At 45.2% G+C, this 21,560-nt stretch overlaps 1 protein-coding gene across 3 annotated transcripts in view; it reads right to left on the bottom strand.

Annotated features, from left to right (window-relative positions):
* Positions 1–21,560, bottom strand: part of LOC115208746 (rhomboid-related protein 3) — a 59,078-nt gene that overhangs the window by 25,722 nt on the left and 11,796 nt on the right. The window contains exon 1 of one of the 3 annotated variants that reach the window (XM_029777075.1): positions 321–514. The exons of the other annotated variants lie outside the window; for them this stretch is intronic. Within the exon in view, the coding sequence (XP_029632935.1) occupies positions 321–404 (84 nt within the window). The 5' untranslated portion in view covers positions 405–514. Of the gene's footprint in view, positions 1–320; positions 515–21,560 lie in introns of those variants that run through there. 3 annotated transcript variants of the gene reach the window in all.

The following is a 21,560-nucleotide window of genomic DNA, read 5'->3' as shown; positions in this document are numbered from 1 at the left end:
CAATAGAATGGCAGGTGGGCATAAAGGGCTGTTCCATTCTGCTCTTCAGAACAACAACTGAGAGATGACAGTTGACTCTCATGCAGTCCTTTTTATGGTGATTCCAAAAGTCATCGTTTAAAGATGCTGCAATACGGTCGGAGCATTTTGGTGACTATAAAGACTGTGTTGGTGCTAAATAAATAAGTTGAAATCGACCACATTAACTCAGATTTCACACACTCCAACACTATATCTGTCTCGATGCCATGCTCTCTCTCACACACACACACACACACACACACACACTCTCCCTGAAAGGGAAAGTGAACCAGACTAACCTTTTCCTGCAGGATGCCTTCCAGTTTTTGCCGGGGACATCTTGTCATGTCTCTAGTTTGTGTAATCCCAGAACCCAGAACCATGTCTCACGTGTGTTCGCCAGTTAATAGTGTCGTAAGAGACTACTGTCTGTGTCTAGTCCAGTCCTACTGCTCTCTGTCTCTGTTTGTATCTACCAGACTGTCTGGTCCAGAATGAGAGCTTGTTTACCCCTCTGACGGATTACAGTCCCTTACTGAACACCCACCCCCCCTAAACCTCCTGTTCTCAGCCCCCCCCCCACAATACAACCCAGCCCCAAACCCCATTTTAGCCTACATTCAGATCTCAGACCCCCTGTCTCCCACATCTCTCTTAGACACACACTCGTACAACTCTCTCTCAAACTGAAACTAACACACACCCTTTCTCTCACATGCCTACACACTGTCACTAAGACCCACACATATACATTCCCACACACCAGCTCCACATTCAGCCCTTCAGACTCCAGTTCAAATTCTGCAGTCAACAGGCTCACTGGCAGGCAGGGATGAGTGTGATGTGGGGAACCCCTCCTTAACAATGGGGGCCTAATGGAAATTTCATGCAAGATTTACCCAATCCCTTTCCCCCAATAAGACCCTGTTGTCCCTCTGAGGGCTTCACATAAGACATAGGAAAGACACATTAGAATATGGGAACAGCACTGATGATGACATAGACACATTACAATATGGGAACAGCACTGATGATGACATAGACACATTAGAATATGGGAACAGCACTGATGATGACATAGACACATTAGAATATGGGAACAGCACTGATGATGACATAGACACATTAGAATATGGGAACAGCACTGATGATGACAGACACATTAGAATATGGGAACAGCACTGATGATGACATAGACACATTACAATATGGGAACAGCACTGATGATGACATAGACACATTAGAATATGGGAACAGCACTGATGATGACATAGACACATTACAATATGGGAACAGCACTGATGATGACATAGACACATTAGAATATGGGAACAGCACTGATGATGACATAGACACATTACAATATGGGAACAGCACTGATGATGACATAGACACATTACAATATGGGAACAGCACTGTTGATGACATAGACACATTACAATATGGGAACAGCACTGATGATGACATAGACACATTACAATATGGGAACAGCACTGATGATGACATAGACACATTACAATATGGGAACAGCACTGATGATGACATAGACACATTACAATATAGGAACAGCACTGATGATGACATAGGCACATTAGAATACGGGAACAGCACTGATGATGACATAGACACATTACAATATGGGAACAGCACTGATGATGACATAGGCACATTAGAATACGGGAACAGCACTGATGATGACATAGACACATTACAATATGGGAACAGCACTGATGATGACATAGACACATTAGAATACGGGAACAGCACTGATGATGACATAGACACATTAGAATATGGGAACAGCACTGATGATGACAAACGCTGAAACGTGTGTTCTTTTTTGTTTAGCACTTATTGCACTTTGCACTGGTACGTTTGGAATTATTTTGAGTATGGAATTACATCTGGGCTTCCTTGGGATTTCGTCTTTATGGTTTGAGTGTGAGTACCTGCTCAACTCTATTACCATGGCATACACACACAGGGGCAAATCATTATGTTGTACTGTCCATATTCAAATGTCAATCTCCACCCAAAATGTAATACAAGCTAAGCCAGGACTTGCTACTGCCTCCTCCTGACCATGGGGGTTGTTATGGGCACAACAAAGGGGCGTGGGGTGAGAGACAAACCAAACAGATTGTTTCCCCCGGACCAATGATAGAGTATTATGCAGACAACGGCCTTTATTTGACACACGCACACGCACACACACCCAGTAATCCTGCCATTTGGGCTACTCCATAGCCTAGCTTCAAGGGCTGAGGAGAAGAGAGGAAAGTATAGAGGAAATGAGAGAAGAGGAGGGAGGGGAAGGGAAGAGAAGAGGAGAGGAGAAGAGAGAGAAGAGAGAAAAGAGAAGAGAAGGTTGGGGACAATACTAGGCTGGGTCCTTAGCCTCATTTTCATAATGCTGCATATTAAGAAGCTTGAGGCAGCAGCCATGGAGAGTTTAGGGAGTCCACCAAGCCTAACAGCCCACAGAACAGTCTGAAATATCATTGGTTCAAGTCTAATTTTGAGCAACATTTTTCCCTCTGTATGAGCTGACCACAAGGTCCTTCCCCTGACCTGTTTAGATCTAATACGTTTCTAATATTAATCAAACAAATGAATCCATCCAACACGTGGGAAATGTGATTCTGTTAGCCCTCCAGCCACCCTAATAAACAGTAGTGTGTTCAGGCAGCTACAGACATGTTGGAGTGATTGTAAACCAGTCAACCCTGATATAATGACTCTACCACATCCCTTATCCCTAACCTCACCCCAGGAAGCTGCTCCACTCATCTAGTGACCTCTGACCTGATCTAAGATGGGACACTGTCCAACAGGCCCCCTGCCCTGCGCTGAGATAAACCCATGAGGCATTTTCTGGAACAGTGACCACCACCGCAAAGGAGAGCGGTTAACTGGAGTGTAGGATAATGTATGGTAATGGTGCAAGATAATGAAGTTCAATTGGAAAAGACAACTGACAACTCAGTTTTGTGCTCCTGGTTGCTCTCAAATTTGTATGTGGTTAGTTGATATTTAGGCCAAAATAATCTTAAATCCTCTCTTTTGTGAACTACCGTGTCAGGTGTCTCCATGAAGCACGACCCCTGTAGGTAAATGCCCTAATCACATGGTTCCCATTCATAACGTCCTGAACAATGGAAAAACTACCAAGGACCAAACTCTAGAATGCGATCAACTGGCTGAACTGGTGCGATAACGATGAACAGAACGATACGTTTATAACATTAATGTGCACCTTTAAACTACTTCTACTAGTTTGATTGTAGCCATCAATTGTCAACTAAACCTTCACCCATATTAGCAAACTATCTTATCACATTTCTCTAGTGTAGGCTACGTATCGTCACGATATCAGCAAAATGCCTGCGATAAGTGATCGGTATGGTTGGTCATTTCAGGTTTATCGTCAACAGATCTATGCCCATCACAAAAACACTGGGATAAATTCACAATTCTACATAGTCTATTCTGTGAGGTTAAATAATGGAAGTAGTATTTCACCTACAATGATGTTATCAGCCACAAATAGAGACGTCTCATTCCCATTCCTTTACCACATACAGGTTGCCGTGGTAACATGCATGACTTGGCCGATCGGCACAGTAACGTGCGCAATAACATGCGTGACCTGACTGACGGGGGGGTGCAATAACACGCATTACCCTGAGAGCAGGGGTTCACAATTCACAGAACTGCGGTGTTACGGGACTAATGGTACCCCATAGAGCTGCCAAAATACCGCTGTGGCGCTGAGGGAGGCCATTAGTGAATCTATGTTCCCTTTGGGGGCTTCCTGTACTCTGCATGATGGGTGAAGACCTTTAACAGGTGATTAGGCTAGCTGTTAGCTCAAGGCTTGTGAAAGTTTAACAAGACACCAACAACCGGTAAAGTAAAAATTGTTCTCTATCCAGCTTTATAAAACTTGAAGAAGCATATAGTCTACGTGCTATTCTAGAGAAGGGTTCTACTCTATCCTATGGGCTTCAACTTAATGACATAGTCTACAGTAGCTACATGAAACCATAAAAGATTGAAATGTTTTATATGACCCTCGATCGGCCTCACCAGCTCAATCACTCAAGGCATGCAATGAATTATACTGCTGTAGGATAACACCTGACACCTACACAGTCAGGTCATACAGAATTATAAACACATTAACATATAGGGAATATATTTATTTGTAGGCCCTTAGTCTCCAAAATGGCACCCTATTCCTTATGTAGTGCACTACTTTTGACAGGAGCACTATGGGCTGCGGTCAAAAGTCAGGGGCGGATTGGCCATCTGGCGCCTCAAGGAAAGAATGGTCCGGTGTGTTAGAAATACCAGGGACAATTTCTGGTCCCAGTCCGCCCCTGTCAAAAGTAGTGCACTATATAGGGAATAGGGTGCCGTTTGAGACACAACCTAGAAGTGTCTGCTGCAGTGGGACATTACTACACATGTTCATTATGCCATTGATCAACAGCGAGCTACTCATCATGATAGATGAAGAACTGGTGAGGGGCAGGCAGCTGAACATGCTGCAGGGTCATGGGACTGGGAGCCACACACATGAACAAACAAGTTCACACACACACAAAGGTAGAGTGCTCCTTTTACATGATCAAATTAGCTGGTCTAATTAAAAGCTACTAGACAGGTGGGGGAGGAAGCTTGTTTCTCTCTGCTAATTACAGAGCAACACTGGGGAGGACAGGAGTGTCTCAGGGCTGGGATTCTCTATCTCGCTCTCTCTCTCACACACACACACACACACACACACACACACACACACACACACACACACACACACACACACACACACACGGACAAGTACACACACACATTCACATGTGCATGTTTGCCCACACACACACACACTCACTCACTCACTATCCCATCTCTCCTGGTAAGTGATGTGATTGTAATGATCGCTTTCTCCAGTCATGGGATCTGACTCCCTGAGGGAGATGGAGAGGAGTGTGTGTGTGTGTGTGTGTTCCAAAAGCACTCTTCACTTAGCTACATTTACTATTAGATCACTCACGGAGACACACACACATGGAGTGAGTGATCTAAGTGAGCGGCAGATGTACACTAAACAAAAATATAAACGCAACATGTAAAGTGTTGGTCCCATGTTTTATGAGCTGAAATAAAAGATCCCAGAAAATGTTCTTACCCACAAAAATATTTTTTCTCTCAAATTTCGGGAACAAATTTCTTTACATCCCTGTTAGTAAGAATTTCTCCATGTATCCCATTTCTCCTTTGTCATACAACACGATGCCACAGATGTCTCAAGTTTTGAGGGAGCGTGCAATTGGCATGCTGACTGCAGGAATGTCCACCAGAGCTGTTGCCAGAGAATTTAATGTTAATTTCTCTACCATAAGCCTCCTTCAACATTGTTTTAGAGAATTTGGCAGTACGTCCAACCGGTCTCACAACCGCAGACCACATGTATGGCATTGTGTGGGCGAGAGGTTTGCTGATTTCAACGTTGTGAACAGAGTGCCCCATGGTGGCAGTGGGGTTATGATATAGGCAGGCATAAGCTACTGACAACGAACACAATTGCATTTGTGCAATTTGAATGAACAGCAATACCGTGATGAGATCCTGAGGCCCAATGTCGTGCCATTCATCCGCCGCCATCACCTCATGTTTCAGCATGATAATGTACAGCCCCATGTCGCAAGGATCTGTACACAATTCCTGGGAGCTGAAAATCTCTGTTATTCCATGGCCTACATACTCAGACATATCACCCATTGAGCATGTTTGGGATGCTCTGGATTGACGTGTACGACAGCGTGTTCCAGTTACCGCCAATATCCAGTAACTTCTCACAGCCATTGAAGAGGAGTGGGACAACATTCCTCAGGCCACAATCAACAGCCTGATCAACTCTACGCGAAGGAGATGTGTCACACTGCATGAAGCAAATCTTGATCACACCAGATACTGACTGGTTTTCTGATCCACGCCCCTTTCCTTTTTTTTAAGGTATCTGTGACCAACAGATGCATCTGTATTCCCTGTCATGTGAAATCCATAGATTAGGGCCTAATGTATTTATTTAAAATGACTGATTTCCTTATACGAACTTGTATCTCTCTAAAATCTTTGAAATTGTTGCATGTTCAGTATACTTTTCTTTGGCCCATGCATCACTGTTAGGGGCTTGACTCTGTAGGTTGGGGTGTTAAAGGGGTCAGCTGACAGCTGGGAAATGGGACGCTCCTGTGACTCAAAGGTTTTCGGGAAAGATGAAAAGGGATGGTGTGAGGCAGGGGGTAGGGTGGTCCATGACTAAAGAGGGGGAGGACCCCTTCAAACCCCATATTCTGCGCCCCTCTCATCACACATGCACGCACACGCCCACAAACATACACACTGTGGCTCTGCTGCCATTCCAATGCTAATTCAGAGTTTCTAAGTGTGACCTTGACACCAGCGAGGGGCCCTTCCTGTGTGATATCTGCCTAATCTGAGTCTCACACACACACACACACCAATCTACAGCTGAGGCAACACTAATGCTAGATTACATCACTACTCCCATTGACTGGCAATACAACACTACATGAGTTGATCTGTACCTCCATTGACCAGAGAGAAATATGGCGCTAACTCTCTCCTCGTTGTTGTCTAGGAGACTAGTTCAACTTGAGTGCAGACAGCAGCTTGCAAGCGGGCTGGGACAGGGACAAAGGGGACGTGGCTAGGACCTGACAGCCAGGGTTGAAGGGTCATGGCTGTGACTGCCAACTGGGTCCACAGAGTCACCCCAGACGGCCCTACAGACAAGATTGGGTGACACCAAAAAATGATGAAAGGTAGTCCTGCTGTCAACGGGAACATGATGTGTGGTGTGTCAGTGTTTCCCATCTTGCACTAATATCTGACTCTAATCCCTGCGCCGTTGGTCTGATCCAAACCATAAGACAACGTAAAGATGTCTCATCCAAACCATAAGACAACGTAAAGATGTCTCTTCCAAACCATAAGACAACGTAAAGATGTCTGATCCAAACCATAAGACAACGTAAAGATGTCTCATCCAAGCCATAAGACAACGTAAAGATGTCTCATCCAAACCATAAGACAACGTAAAGATGTCTGATCCAAACCATAAGACAACGTAAAGATGTCTGATCCAAACCATAAGACAACGTAAAGATGTCTCATCCAAGCCATAAGACAACGTAAAGATGTCTCATCCAAACCATAAGACAACGTAAAGATGTCTCATCCAAGCCATAAGACAACGTAAAGATGTCTCATCCAAGCCATAAGACAACGTAAAGATGTCTGATCCAAACCATAAGACAACGTAAAGATGTCTGATCCAAACCATAAGACAACGTAAAGATGTCTCATCCAAACCATAAGACAACGTAAAGATGTCTCATCCAAACCATAAGACAACGTAAAGATGTCTCATCCAAGCCATAAGACAACGTAAAGATGTCTCATCCAAGCCATAAGACAACGTAAAGATGTCTCATCCAAGCCATAAGACAACGTAAAGATGTCTCTTCCAAGCCATAAGACAACGTAAAGATGTCTGATCCAAACCATAAGACAACGTAAAGATGTCTCATCCAAGCCATAAGACAACGTAAAGATGTCTGATCCAAACCATAAGACAACGTAAAGATGTCTCTTCCAAGCCATAAGACAACGTAAAGATGTCTGATCCAAACCATAAGACAACGTAAAGATGTCTCTTCCAAGCCATAAGACAACGTAAAGATGTCTCATCCAAGCCATAAGACAACGTAAAGATGTCTCATCCAAGCCATAAGACAACGTAAAGATGTCTCATCCAAGCCATAAGACAACGTAAAGATGTCTCATCCAAGCCATAAGACAACGTAAAGATGTCTCATCCAAACCATAAGACAACGTAAAGATGTCTGATCCAAACCATAAGACAACGTAAAGAAAATATGTTTTCTTCAGTCAGACTGGGTGGTATGAATAGAACATATAGGCTATTATTGTCTGTGCAAAGCTAGTCTTCAGCCTGGGCAGTTTGTAAGAACCTGGCTCTGTGTTCACCAGACCAGATCTGACATCAACTTCACACTCCAAGTTAAGTCGACGTAGCAAAAGGTTGTGTTTTGACAGCTGCTGGCTGTCTCAGACACTGATGGGGTACAAGAATGTGCGTCATTCACGATTTCGACATAGGGAGTTAATTCTGCAGAACAGAACAATGCTTTTCATACCTCAAGAAAAGGAGCTTTCCAAGCACCATACAATAGGAGATGATGAGGGGATTGTTGTTTTTTCAGTGTGCATGCTATTTTTTGTAAGACACCAACTTCCAAAGTTGCGCAGTTCAAAGCTAAAAGCTCCATTCAAGCTCATTTGTGGGATAGATTCACATTGATTCACTTTTGGAATCTCCACGTTCGTTCTCATTCTGATGGGTGTCTTGGTTTAACTATGCATTCGTCTCAGCTGGTACCAGCAAATGGAGATTGGCAGAACCAATATATCAGTCTAATAATTTGGTCCAATCACTGCCAATCTATTAGCATCTCATTCAATCAGTGCCAATATATCAGCATTTTTTCCAATCAGTGCCAATCAGTGCTAACATTAGTCTTTTAATCAATAAGCACCGATATGTTAGTACTTCATCCAATCAGAAGGCAGTATATTTGTCTTGCATCCAATCAGCGCCAATATAACGGTGTTACTATCAGCGCAGCTGCTGATGATTGAGTGGCAGAATGAGGCGGGTCTAGGAGGAGGATATCGTCTCCAGACTGTTAATTACCCAGACATCATCTCTCCCGTCGCCAGACATCATCTCTCCCGTCGCCAAATGTCTCGGTGGAAAGGTCAGCATCTGGCTCAAATGGAGCCCTGTTAGCCACGCGTGTCACGACCAGGCTCGCGGACTTCCTACACCACTGTGACTTAAGCGATGTCTAATATTTTGACAGGACACTAATAGCCTTTCCAATGCCATGCCAATGTCCGATAACGCAAGTCCACACTCACGAAGAGACTGTGATAATCCATAGAGGACAGGAGGGAAGGTGTGTGTGTGTGTGTGTGTGTGTGTGTGTGTGTGTGTGTGTGTGTGTGTGTGTGTGTGTGTGTGTGTGTGTGTGTCAGTGTGTGTGCGCGCGTCTGTGTGTGCAGAGGTTCACTCGTTAAAAGAAGGGAGGAGAATGAGAATAGAGGTAAAAATAGATGAGGTGATAAATGACTGTGTATAGAGTCGTATTATCCTCCTGTGTGCAACGCTGTATCCACCTTAGTGAGCTAGCTAATATAAGGCCTGAGCCCACAGTTCCCTGATGACAGGTCAGAGAGTCTATGGCGGCACACTGACATCTACAATGACCAAAGTAAGAACTTTGTTTTTTGAGGTAAGAATATGCTTTTCCTTTAGGGAAGGAGAATGTTCTTTCATAAAGAGATTTAGACAATATGCAACTATTTTAGTCTACCAAGTATAAAGCAACATGTGGAAACCACAGCAATGCTACTTAAGACTTTCTCATACTGCAGGTGGGAGGTTGAACAAAGATATGGGAAAGAGCAAGACTTCATTCCATTCTCTCATCCGGACAGCATGAAAAACCCACCATCCAAACAACCCAATCTCCAACCCTTTCCAAGATCCCCCACCTAGTCCTCACCCACCCCTTCCATTCCAAAACAACACCTCATGATTCCTACTAAGGGTGCTCCTGCGCTACACTCTTAGACAAAAGGTGTTATCTAGAACCTAAAAGGGTTCTTCGGTTGTCCCCATAAGAGAACCCTTTTTGGTTCCAGGCTGAACCCTTTTGGTTCCAGATAGAACCCTTTTGGGTTCCATGTAAAACCCTTTCCACAGAGGGTTCTACAAAAAGTTTCTACCTGGAACCAAAAAGGGTTCTCCTATGGGAACAGCTGAAGAACCCTCTTGGAACGATTTTTTCTAAGAGTGTAGCCTACATATTTAACGAGTGGTTACTCTAAGGCTTCCTTCTCTCACTTCCTGTACCTTTTCTCTTCTACATCAAAGGAAAGTGGATTTAGGTCCACTCTCCTTCTGCCATAATCATCTCTTCACACAATGAGCGGGAAAATAACAAGTTAAAGTGGCCACCCTTCAGCACTTTTCTGTCTTTTACTGGGGTTCTGGGGTACAATGGAATAATTGTCAAGAGAAAAAAGGAAAGACAAAAAGAGAGAGAATGAGAGAAAGAGAGCGAGACAGAGAGAGAGAATAAATGACAGTGTGTGGGAGACAAGGACTTTCTGTCTAATGAACATGCACATGGGTTAATTTAATGGACGAGGAACGTCTCTAGACCTGTCGGTGTGGGAAATGTCAGGTCAAACTGTGTTAGGACAACCCCCAAATTGATCAGTAGGCACCAAATGGAAGAAAACGGAGTAAAACATAGAGGGACCACATGGGGTTGTTTTGCTACAATGTGCTTTAATAAACCAGACCCAGGAGAAGGATACAGTGTCTGACAGTATAGTCCACCAATCTCCTTCCCCCTTCAGTATTCTATCAATTCCTACCAGCCCCTGATCAAAGGAGGAGAGACAGACAGACCATCCCCTTCTACAAAGACACAGCATCATTATCTTCTTTATTCCCTGGCTGGATGGGAAGTGAATAGAGATAGATTAGCCTGGCCTGGGGATTGCTTTCTCTCTCCAGGTGAACTCATTCACTCTCCTCCCTCTTTCATTTGAATGTCTTTAAAAGCACAAAAAAAGGCTGATAGGATTCATAACTCTGCATACAGTCCAATTTACTGGCTGAAATTGTTTTTCAGACCATGCACCTGTGATCTTTCTCTTTCCTCTCAGAGCTGTACAAGGGTAGTACATCAGTTTATTAGCTTGGTCCCAGATCTGTTTGTGTTGTTATGCCTGACGACCATAAGAGTTGGCAAGACAGCAGAATCAGATCTTGGATCAGGCTAGAGGTTTTTTGGTAGTCCTGTTTTGGGCTATGCTGCAAGCGGAGGGGGTGAGTGACGTGCCTTTCTGTCTGGGGTAATGCATGATGGCTGGGTGTGTGTCGCCTCGCCCAATTGGTCTTTTAGCAGTGGGCTGTCAGTGTGCTTGTGTGTGTGTGTGTGTGTCGGGCTGACTGACAGCGTTTTAGGGTCTCTCATTCATCAGATCCCTCTCATCGGGCTCCAGACTTGCTGCCACAAATTAGCACAGCCTGTCACACCCCGCCACAAGAAGTGTGTAACGTAGCAACACTGCCATGTTACATGGACATGTGATGACGTCACCCTGAGGGACAGGTCACAGCCAGGTACAAGTCACTCCCCATGGAGAGGGGTTGAGATGTCATAGTCTCTGCTGTTACACTGCTCTCTGGCTGTTACATAGCCTAGCGGTTAAGAGCATTGGGCCAGTAACTGAAAGGTCGCTGATTCAAACCCCCAAGACAACTAGGTGAAAAATATGTGAATATGTGAAAAAATGTGCCCTTGAACAAGGCACTTAACACTAATTGCTCTGGATAAGAGCATCTGCTAAATGAATACAATTAAAATGTCAAATATAATACCATATCCCTGAAACACTCCCACATCTTGATCTCTTCCTCTAACCCTGAACCACATTCATATTACAAGTCATACCCCTTGATCCAATCACATCTAAACGACATCATCGCCTGGCTGTAATCATCCAGTGTAGCTGGGTCGGCAACCAAAACAAGCAGGGATTTAACAGCATTAATAGGCCTCATCAACAAGGAGAAAATTAATTCATCAGTTCAGTATGTGATCCATCCGTCCACTATTTCCAACCAGTAGCCCCAACCTGTACAGCTAAAGACAGCCAAGATCTATCACTGGGAGTGAGATGACTTTTCGCCCACTCCTTGTCCTCCTCCTCCTCTCAAAACCCTGACGGCACCAAGACTTAATTACCATCTTATTGCACTGAGACATGTCCCTGGTTCAATTATGGGGGCTGAGGCTTTAAACAATACACACATACATGCACACACACATACAAAATGGAGTACAGTACTATCATAAGGCTTAGACAGATGCTGCTCTACAGCAACAACACAAAACAAAGAGGCTGCGGGGCTGAAATGTAACAATCTCCTGCTTGGCTGTTAGCCAAGAGGACAGGAGGGATGGTGTGTGTGTGTGTGTGTGTGTGTGTGTGTGTGTGTGTGTGTGTGTGTGTGTGTGTGTGTGTGTGTGTGTGTGTGTGTGTGTGTGTGTGTGTGTGTGTGTGTGTGTGTGTGTGTGTGTGTGTCTAAACACTTGGATACCACAGAGGGGGAACAGAGAGAAAGAAAGGGGGAATCAAAAGGAGGAGAGTGCTTGCTTTGCCCCCAGGGCTCCTGTGGTAACAGGGATTCACACAGCAGACAGCTGGGTGAGTGGTCCGCAGCAGGTTCCCTAGCATGTGGGCAAATAAACAGTTTACCCACCCCCCCGTCGCCTGAGTCTGAAAGGAGTGTGTGGAATATGCGCACACATACACATGTGATGACTGATTCATACACACACACACCACACACACAGATACATCTTATTCAACATACACAAAAACATACACACATACATGCCATGAGACACACACAAAAGTTGTGGAAGAAGAAAGAGAGGGTGATGGAGAGTCCATGTTGTTCAGACACAGGGCATGGCCAGGTCAGCACAGAGACAAAGACAGGAGGCCATAAAACTCTTCAGACAAATCTCCACATAACATTGGGGTGAGAAAGCCTCATTACCAGCGGGCCAAGCCCTCATTTACAGCAACCACTGTCAGAGGCCATTCTGAGGCGATTCCCGAGAACGAGGGAACAAAAAGAGGGAGAAACATTTATTTTTGGAGCCTTCTCTGTCTGTTTTTCTCTCTATTCAGTCCTTCTTTCTGGGGGTCGCCCTAAACTGACCCCTTTTTATGAGGGGGCGGCGGCTCCATTCACCATAGAGATTTATGGTCTTTAATAGGGGAAATGGACCCGGCCCAGGCGCCTTCAGGGGGGGGCCTGATTTAAATTCTACAAAAACGTAGGAGAGGGTTTGGAATTGGGATTGGGGGGAGGGAGGGAGGTGGCGATCGGGGTGGGTGGGGTGGGGTCCTCTGTCTGTGACATTTTCAAGGTTGGCATCTGGGCAGGGAGTGGGAGCCTTCAACTGTCCGTCAACATCTCAAGCAACACTGCCCCCCCTGGATAAAGCTGCAGCGGAGGAGAAAGGGAAAACACCATCAACTTGGGGGAAACAGATGCCATCTATCACAGCCCTGGTGGTGACTCACAGGCTGCTTGTCCACCTGGGGCTTCTTCTCCACCCATAACAATAAGCCAGTCAGTCAGTCTCCTGATCTGTGGTGGCCTGGTTGAGAGCCCTGCTGCGGTGCCGATCACCCTCTATTTCATAATCCTATTACCATAATCCCAAAAGGTCAGGGAGCACAGAGCACTTTCTCCTTCTCTCTCCTACCAGAACGCCTCTCCTTTAAAAGGTAAAAGGGAGTTAAACTTCGGCCCAAAGGTTGAAAGAAACTTCCAGAAAGGCAACTTAAGGGGAAAAGAGTTGGGGAGTATGCTAATGGTTCTAACCTCCATGTGGCTCAGCAGAGTTATGACCTATAGGCAACCACCAGAACGGCTGAAGGTCTCCACAGCTAGCCTGTCAGCGGTCACTGTGGGCTATAGCAGCATGAGGTTCAACCCCTTAGCCTCTCATATTGAGACCCAGGAATTTCATAAAAGTCCAAGATAAATGATGATCTTCGTGACTGGTTTCATTTTCTCACAGATACATTGGGAAGAAGCTGAGGATAAAATGAGAAGATGAGTGCCACAACCCTGAAATGAAAGACGGCCTTGTGCCCAAACTTTCATTCGAGGACATATATCTGTCGGGCTTTACCCACAAAAACACTTTTCTATTATGTAAAGGCAAGACCACAATATCCAAGCAACATGTAAGGCATCCCTTCATCTGTAGCGTTGGTGTGAAACATCCTCTTGGCAGAGACATTCTCCTCAAAACGTCATAACCAAACTATCATGGTAGGACTAAAATCTTCATATGCAAACTATCATAGAAGCAAAGACCACAAAACTATATTCAAACTCATATTGACACTTTCAAGGCAACTCCTTGACAGCAACCTTGATGAGACATTACAGTTCTTATATTGTGACAACGTCACAAATTGCACCCTTTTCCCTAAAGTGTCGTATTTTTGAACATGGTCCATAGGCCTCTGGTCAAATAAAGTGCACTATGTACAGAATTCGGTGCTTCTGTGGTAAAGCCAGCAAACCAGGAAGGAATCCACAGTTCCCAGGCTCTCAGATGCTTTTAATTACACGCTTATCAGGAAACAAGATTCTCTGGTCTGATGAAACCAAGATTGAACTCTTTGGCCTGAATGCCAAGAATCACGTCAGAAGGAAACCTGGCACCATCCCTACGGTGAAGCATGGTGGTGGCAGCGTCATGCTGTGGGGATGTTTTTAAGAGGCAAGGACTGGGAGACTAGTTAGGATCGAGGAAAAGATGAACGGAGCAAAGTACAGAGAGATCCTTGATGCTCCAGAGCGCTCAAGACCTCAGACTGAGGCAAAGATTCACCTTCCAACAGGACAACGACCCTAAGCACACAGCCAAGACAACGCAGGAGTGGCTTCGGGACAAGTCTCTGAATGTCCTTGAGTGGCCCAGCCAGAACCCGGACTTGAACCCAATCTAACATCTCTGGAGAGACCTGAAAATGGCTGTGCAGCAACGCTCCCCATCCAACCTGACAGAGCTTGAGAGGATCTGCAGAGAAGAATGGGAGAAACTCCTGCAATACAGGTGTGCCAAGCTTATAGCGTCATACCCAAGAAGACTCGAAGCCGTAATCGCTGCCAAAGGTGCTTCAACAAAGTATTGAGTAAAGGGTCTGAATACTTATGTAAATATGATAATTCATTTTATTTAAAAAAAAAAGATAAATTAGCAAAAAATGTCTAAAAATCTGTTTTGGATTTGTCATTATGGGGTATTGTGTGTAGATTGATGAGGGAAAAAAACAATTGAATCCATTTTAGAATAAGGCCGTAACGTAACAAAATGTAGAAAAAGTCAATGGGTCTGAATATTTACATTTATGATCACAAGTTTGCGTAAAAAAAATAATAGTCATGGAAACGTATTCCCGTGGGTGTACCAAGCAAGAAGACAGTAACTACCGTGTCAGAGGTCGGGGTCAATATGAATAAAAAATGACCTCATAGTAAAACAACAGATTTCCAGTGATCTGCCTACAACTCAGGCTGAACAATGAAAATACTTTAAAGACATTTTTCTCAGTTACACTCAATGAGCAGTTACTGCCCTTTTACTTGGTAGGGCAGTGTAGAGCTCCTACACGCAATGGTTCATAACCTCTGTACCATTAGAGACACCCTTCAGTCAAGATATGAGAACACGAACCATGAGGCCCTGTAACAGACGAGCGTTCTGCCCAGGGGGTGTAGCTGTACATCAAGCTGCCTCCCGCTACGGAACACTTCCACACCATTAAATCAAATCAAACTTTATTTGCCACATGCGCCGAATACAACAAGTGTAGACTTTACCGTGAAATACTTACTTACAAGCCCTTAACCAACAGTGCAGTTCAAGAAGAAGAAAAGATTTACCAAGTAGGCTAAAATAAAAAGTAATAATAAAAAGTAACACAATAAGAATAACAATAACAAGACTATATACAGGGGGCACGAACACCGAGTCAGTGTGCGGGGATACAGGCTAGTTGAGGTAATCTGTACATGTAGGTGGGGGCGAAGTGACTATGCAAAGATGACAAACAAACAGCGAGTAGCAGCAGTATACAAAAGGGGGGGGGTCAATGTAAATTGTCCGGTGGCGATTTTTATGAATTGTTCAGCAGTCTAATGGCTTGGGGGTAGAAGCTGTTGAGGAACCTTTTGGTCCTAGACTTGGCGCTCCGGTACCACTTGCCGTGCGTTAGCAGAGAAAACAGTGGCCTTATGGCCTTTCCTCTGACACCTGACTGGGCCGTTTGCACTACCCTCTGTAGCCCCTTACGGTCAGATGCTGAGCAGTTGCCATACCAGGCGGTGATGCAACCGGTCAGGATGCTCTCGATGGTGCAGCTGTAAAACCTTTTGAGGATCTGGGGACCCATGCCAAATCTTTTCAGTCTCCTGAGGGAGAAAAGGTTTTGTCGTGCCCTCTTCACAACTGTCTTGGTATGTTTGGACCATGATAGTTTTGTTGGGGATGTGGACACCAAGGAACTTGAAACTCTCGACCCGCTCCACTACAGCCCCGTTGAAGTTAATGGGGTCCTGTTCGGCCCGACTTTACCTGTAGTCCACGACAAGCTCCTTTGTCTTGCTCACATTGAGGGAGAGGTTGTTGTCCTGGCACCACACTGCCAGTTCTCTGACCACCTCCCTATAGGCAGTCTTATCGTTGTCGGTGATCAGCAAACTTAATGATGGTGTTGTAGTCGTGTTTGGCCACGTAGTCATGGGTGAACAGGGAATACAAGAGGGGACTAAGTACACACCCCTGAGGGGCCCACGTGTTAAGGATCAGCGTGGCAGACGTGTTGTTGCCTACTCTTACCACCTGGGGGCGGCCCGTCAGGAAGTCCAGGATCCAGTTGCAGAGGGAGATGTTTAGTCCCAGAGTCCTTAGCTTAGTGATGAGCTTCGTGTGCACTATGGTGTTGAACGCTGAGCTGTAGTCAATGAACAGCATTCTCACATAGGTGTTCCTTTTGTCCAGGTGAGAAAGAGCAGTGTGGAGTCACCATCACACTGAAGCTGTGAATACTAAGCAAAACCTGTTGGTGGCCAGTTCACATCAGTGATGCGACATGTAGAGAGAGAGACAGAGAGAGAGAGAGAGAGAGAGAGAGGAAGAGTGACACAGAGGAAGATAGAGATGGAGTCAGAGAGATGTAAGAGGAGACGGCCCGGCGGTCCAAGTGAAAGCTAAGCACTGTCTGTCGATCACCTTGGGCATGTGCTGAGCCGATGAGGTAACCATGACGATGACAAAACAAGAGGGGGGCCCGAGAGGGCTTCCCAGAATAACAGACCTGAGATCTCCACAATGCTCCAAAACTTTGCAAAGAATTCGAAAGAGAGAAAAGTAAATTCTGTTATCAGTTGCCACTTTTCTTTTTCCACCAAGATGAATGAACTGCTTATCAAGCGGAGGTAAAAAGATATTCAGACAGTAACTCTTGGTAGGACAATGGAAGTTCGTTAGAGGAGAGAAATAAACATGATTAAGTATAGAATACATTATTCTATTCTAAAAACCACGGTGTACCTGCTTCCCAAATGGCACCCTATGCACTACTTTTGACCAGGGTCCATTGGTAGTTGTGCACTATGTAGGGAAAAGGGCAGCCATTTGATAATTGTTCCTTCGCTCCCATATGAAGAGTGTGGAGCTAGGGGACTGAAAAACGACATTATTGGTTGCAGTGAGAAAACGGATCTCTGCAATCATCACATAGGCTACAATGTAAGATGGCGCCGGAGGGAAGGGCTGACGTCTTATCGGCTCTTAACCACCCATGCTATTTTGTTTGTCTTTTCGCGTTGTTTGTAACTTGTTTTGTACATAATGTTGCTGCTACTGTCTCTTATGACCGAAAAGAGCTTCTGGACATCAGAACTGGGATTACTCACCTCAAATTGGACGAGGAGTTCTTCTTCAATGAGTCGGACGCAAGAGATATACTACGGACGCCCGACCAGGCCCAGATCCCCGTGATTCGCTGGAAAAGGAAACGTAGGTTTTGCGGAAAGAGATCGGGATGCCTTGTGAGGATCAGGCGACGAGTAGCTAATCTGCCCTTACCTTCTGTTCTGCTAGCTAACGTTCAATCGCTGGAATATAAATGGGACAAACTGAAAGCACATATATCCTACCAACGGGACATTAAAAACTGTAATGTCTTATGTTTCACCGACTCGTGGCTGAACGACGACATTAAGAACATACAGCTGGTGGGTTATACACTCTATCAGCAGGACAGAACAGCAGCCTCTGGTAAGACACGGGATGTCGGCCTATGCATTTATGTAAACAACAGCTGGTGCACAATATCTAAGGAAGTCTCAAGGTTTTGCTCGCCTGAGGTAGAGTATCTCATGAAAAGCCGTAGACTACACTATCAACCTAGAGAGCTTTCATCTATATCCTTCGAAGCTGTCTACATATCACCACAGACCAAGGCAGGCACTAAAACCACACTCAGTGAGCTGTATTCCGCCATAAACAAACATGAAAACCCTCATCCAGAGGCTGCGCTCCTAGTGGCCGGGGACTTTAATGCAGGGAAACTTAAATCAGTTTTACGTCATTTCTATCAGCATGTTAAATGTGCAACCAGAGGGAAAACAATTCTAGACCACCTTTACTCCACACACAGAGACACATACAAAGCTCTCCCTCACCCACCATTTGGCAAATCTGACCATAACTCTATCCTCCTGATTCCTGCTTACAAGCAAAAATTTAAGCAGGAAGCACCAGTGACTCGGTCTATAAAAAAGTGGTCAGATGAAGCAGATGCTAAACTACAGGACAGTTTTGCTTGCACAGACTGGAATATGTTCCGGTATTCTTCCGATGGCATTGAGGAGTACAACCCATCAGTCACTGGCTTTATAAATAAGTGCAACGAGGACGTCATCATGGATTACAGGCAGCATCCGCACTGACTTAAAGGCTAAAGCTTCCGCTTTCAAGAGCGGGAAGCTTATAAGAAATCCTGCTATGCCCTCTGACGAACCATCAAACAGGCAAAGCGTCAATACAGGAATAAGATCGAATCGTACTACACCGGCTCCAACGCTCGTTGGATGTGGAGGGGTTGCAACCTATTACAGACTACAGAGGGAAGCAAAGCCGAGAGCTGCCCAGTGACACGAGCCTACCAAACGAGCTAAATTATTTCTATGCTCACTTCGAGGCAAGTAACACTGAAACATGCATGACAGCATCAGCTGTTCCGGACGACTATGTGATCATACTCTCCACAGACCTTTAAACAGGTGAACATTCACAAGGTTGCTGGGCCAGATGGATTACCAGGACGTCTATTCCGATCATGCGCTGACCAACTGGCAAATGTCTTCACTGACATTTTCAACCTCTCCCTGTCTGAGTCTGTAATACCAACATGTTTCAAGCAGACCACCATAGTCCCTGTGCCCAAGACCACTAAGATAACCTAAATGACTACTGACCCGTAGCACTCATGTCTGTAGCCATGAAATGCTTTGAAAGGCTGGTCATGGCTCACATCACACCATTATCCCAGAAACCCTATCCAATTTGCATATCGACCCAGCAGATCCACATATGATGCAATCACTATTGCACTCCACACTGCTCTTTCTCACCTGGACAAAAGGAACACCTATGTGAGAATGCTATTCATTGACTACAGCTCAGTGTTCAACACCATAGTGCCCTCAAAGCTCATCACTAAGCTAAGGACCCTGGGACTAAACACCTCCCTCTGCAATCTGGATCCTAGACTTCCTGACGGGCCGCCCCCAGGTGGTAAGGGTAGGTAACAACACATCCGCCACAGTGGTAGGCCTGATCACCGACAACGACGAGAAAGCCAGAGACCTGACCGTGTAGTGCAAAGACAACAACCTCTCCCTTAATGTGATCAAGACAAAGGAGATGATTGTGGACTACAGGAAAAGGAGGACCGAGCACGCCCCCATTCTCATTGACAGGGCTGTAGTGGAGCAGGTTGAGCGCTTCAAGTTCCTTGGCGTCCGCATCACCAACAAACTAACATGTACTAAGCACACCAAGACAGTCGTGAAGAGGGCACAACAAAACCTATTCCCCCTCAGGAGACTGAAAAGATTTGGCACGGGTCCCCAGATCCTCAAAAGGTTTTACAGCTGCACCATCGAGAGCATCCTGACCGGTTGCATCACTGCCTGGAATGGCAACTGCTCGGCCTCCGACCGCAAGGCACCACAGAGGGTAGTGCGAACGGCCCAGTGCATCACCGGGGCCAAGCTTCCTGCCATCCAGGACCTCTATACCAGGCGGTGTCAGAGGAAGGCCCTAAAAATTGTCAAAGACTCCAGCTACCCCAGTCATAGACTGTTCTCTCTGCTACGACACTGCAAGCGGTACCGGAGCGCCAAGTCTAGGTCCAAGAAGCTTCTAAACAGCTTCTACCCCCAAGCCATAAGACTCCTGAACAGCTAATCAAATGGCTACCCAGACTATTTGCATTGCCCCCCCCCCATTCTGCTGCTACTCTCTGTTATGATCTATGCATAGCCACTTTAATAACTCTACCTACATGTACATAATTACCTCAATTACCTCGACACCGGTGCCCCCGCATATTTGCACATTGACTCTGTACCTGTACCCCCTGTTTATAGCCTTGCTATTGTTATTGTCTTATTTTTTAGGTTTTTCTTAAAACTGCCTTGTTGGTTAAGGGCTTTTAAGTAAGCATTTCACTGTAAAGTCTACACCTGTTGTATTCGGCACGTGTGACAAATAAAATGTGATTTGATGTGTCAGCCAAAGCAGGAAATAGTGCTACTGAGGTAGAATACGGAAGATACAGACCAAGTATGAGTCTCAGACTAGGAGTGCTGAAAAATTGTCAGTTTAGCCTTTTAGAGTGGGTTTGTGAGTGGGAAGAAAAGGTTTGTGAGTGGAAGGAAAAGTTGCTGCAGGAAACGCCAACAAGCTTTGAATTTCCAGGCCCTCGCTTTATTTCATCTAAACCGCAAGCTGTCCTCACTTCAACACTAGTGTAATGTCTAGGGAGACGATACACACAGCTAGACGGTGAGGTGTTTTAAAGGGGACTGCTAAAATGCCCTGGTGAACACAAGGGAAGTATTCAGTTACACTGGTTTGAGGTTTAAATTAAAAGCACACTGTTAATTGTTGCAGTGTCAACAGTCCACCTGCAGGGCTTCGGTGTTGAACCAGTAGGGTTTGTGGTGCAGGAATGTGTCACAGAGACAGACCTGTGTGTGTGTGTGTGTGTGTGTGTGTGTGTGTGTGTGTGTGTGTGTGTGTGTGTGTGTGTGTGTGTGTGTGTGTGTGTGTGTGTGTGTGAGCGCTGATTCACTAGACCAGTGGTTGCCAAGGCATTCCTAGTTGATCACCAAACATTTCTGTAAAAACAACAACGACAGTATAGTATGAAGATAGGATAAAACTGCTTCTCCAATAGAAATCCTGATCACACTTGTAGGCTAGCTAAGCTCATGTGCAGAAACACGTCTTTGGGTCTAATGGTCGTCTCGCTCCAAACTGCACATCTGCAGGCCATCAAATCAAAGGCACTCCTTCGATATAAAGTAGTTGTTAATTATATACTTTTTTTTACCCCTTTTTCCTCCACAAATTTCGTGATATCCAATTGGTAGTTACAGTCTTGTCACATCGTTGCAACTCCCCTATGGACTCGGGAGAGGTGAAGGTCGAGAGCCATGCGTCCTCCGAAAC

This window comes from Salmo trutta, chromosome 14 (assembly GCF_901001165.1).
Source record: "Salmo trutta chromosome 14, fSalTru1.1, whole genome shotgun sequence".
Classification (NCBI taxonomy): Eukaryota; Metazoa; Chordata; class Actinopteri; order Salmoniformes; family Salmonidae; genus Salmo; species Salmo trutta.
The sequence above is the reverse complement of the archived record's forward strand: the minus strand, read 5'-3'. Positions and strand labels throughout refer to the sequence as shown.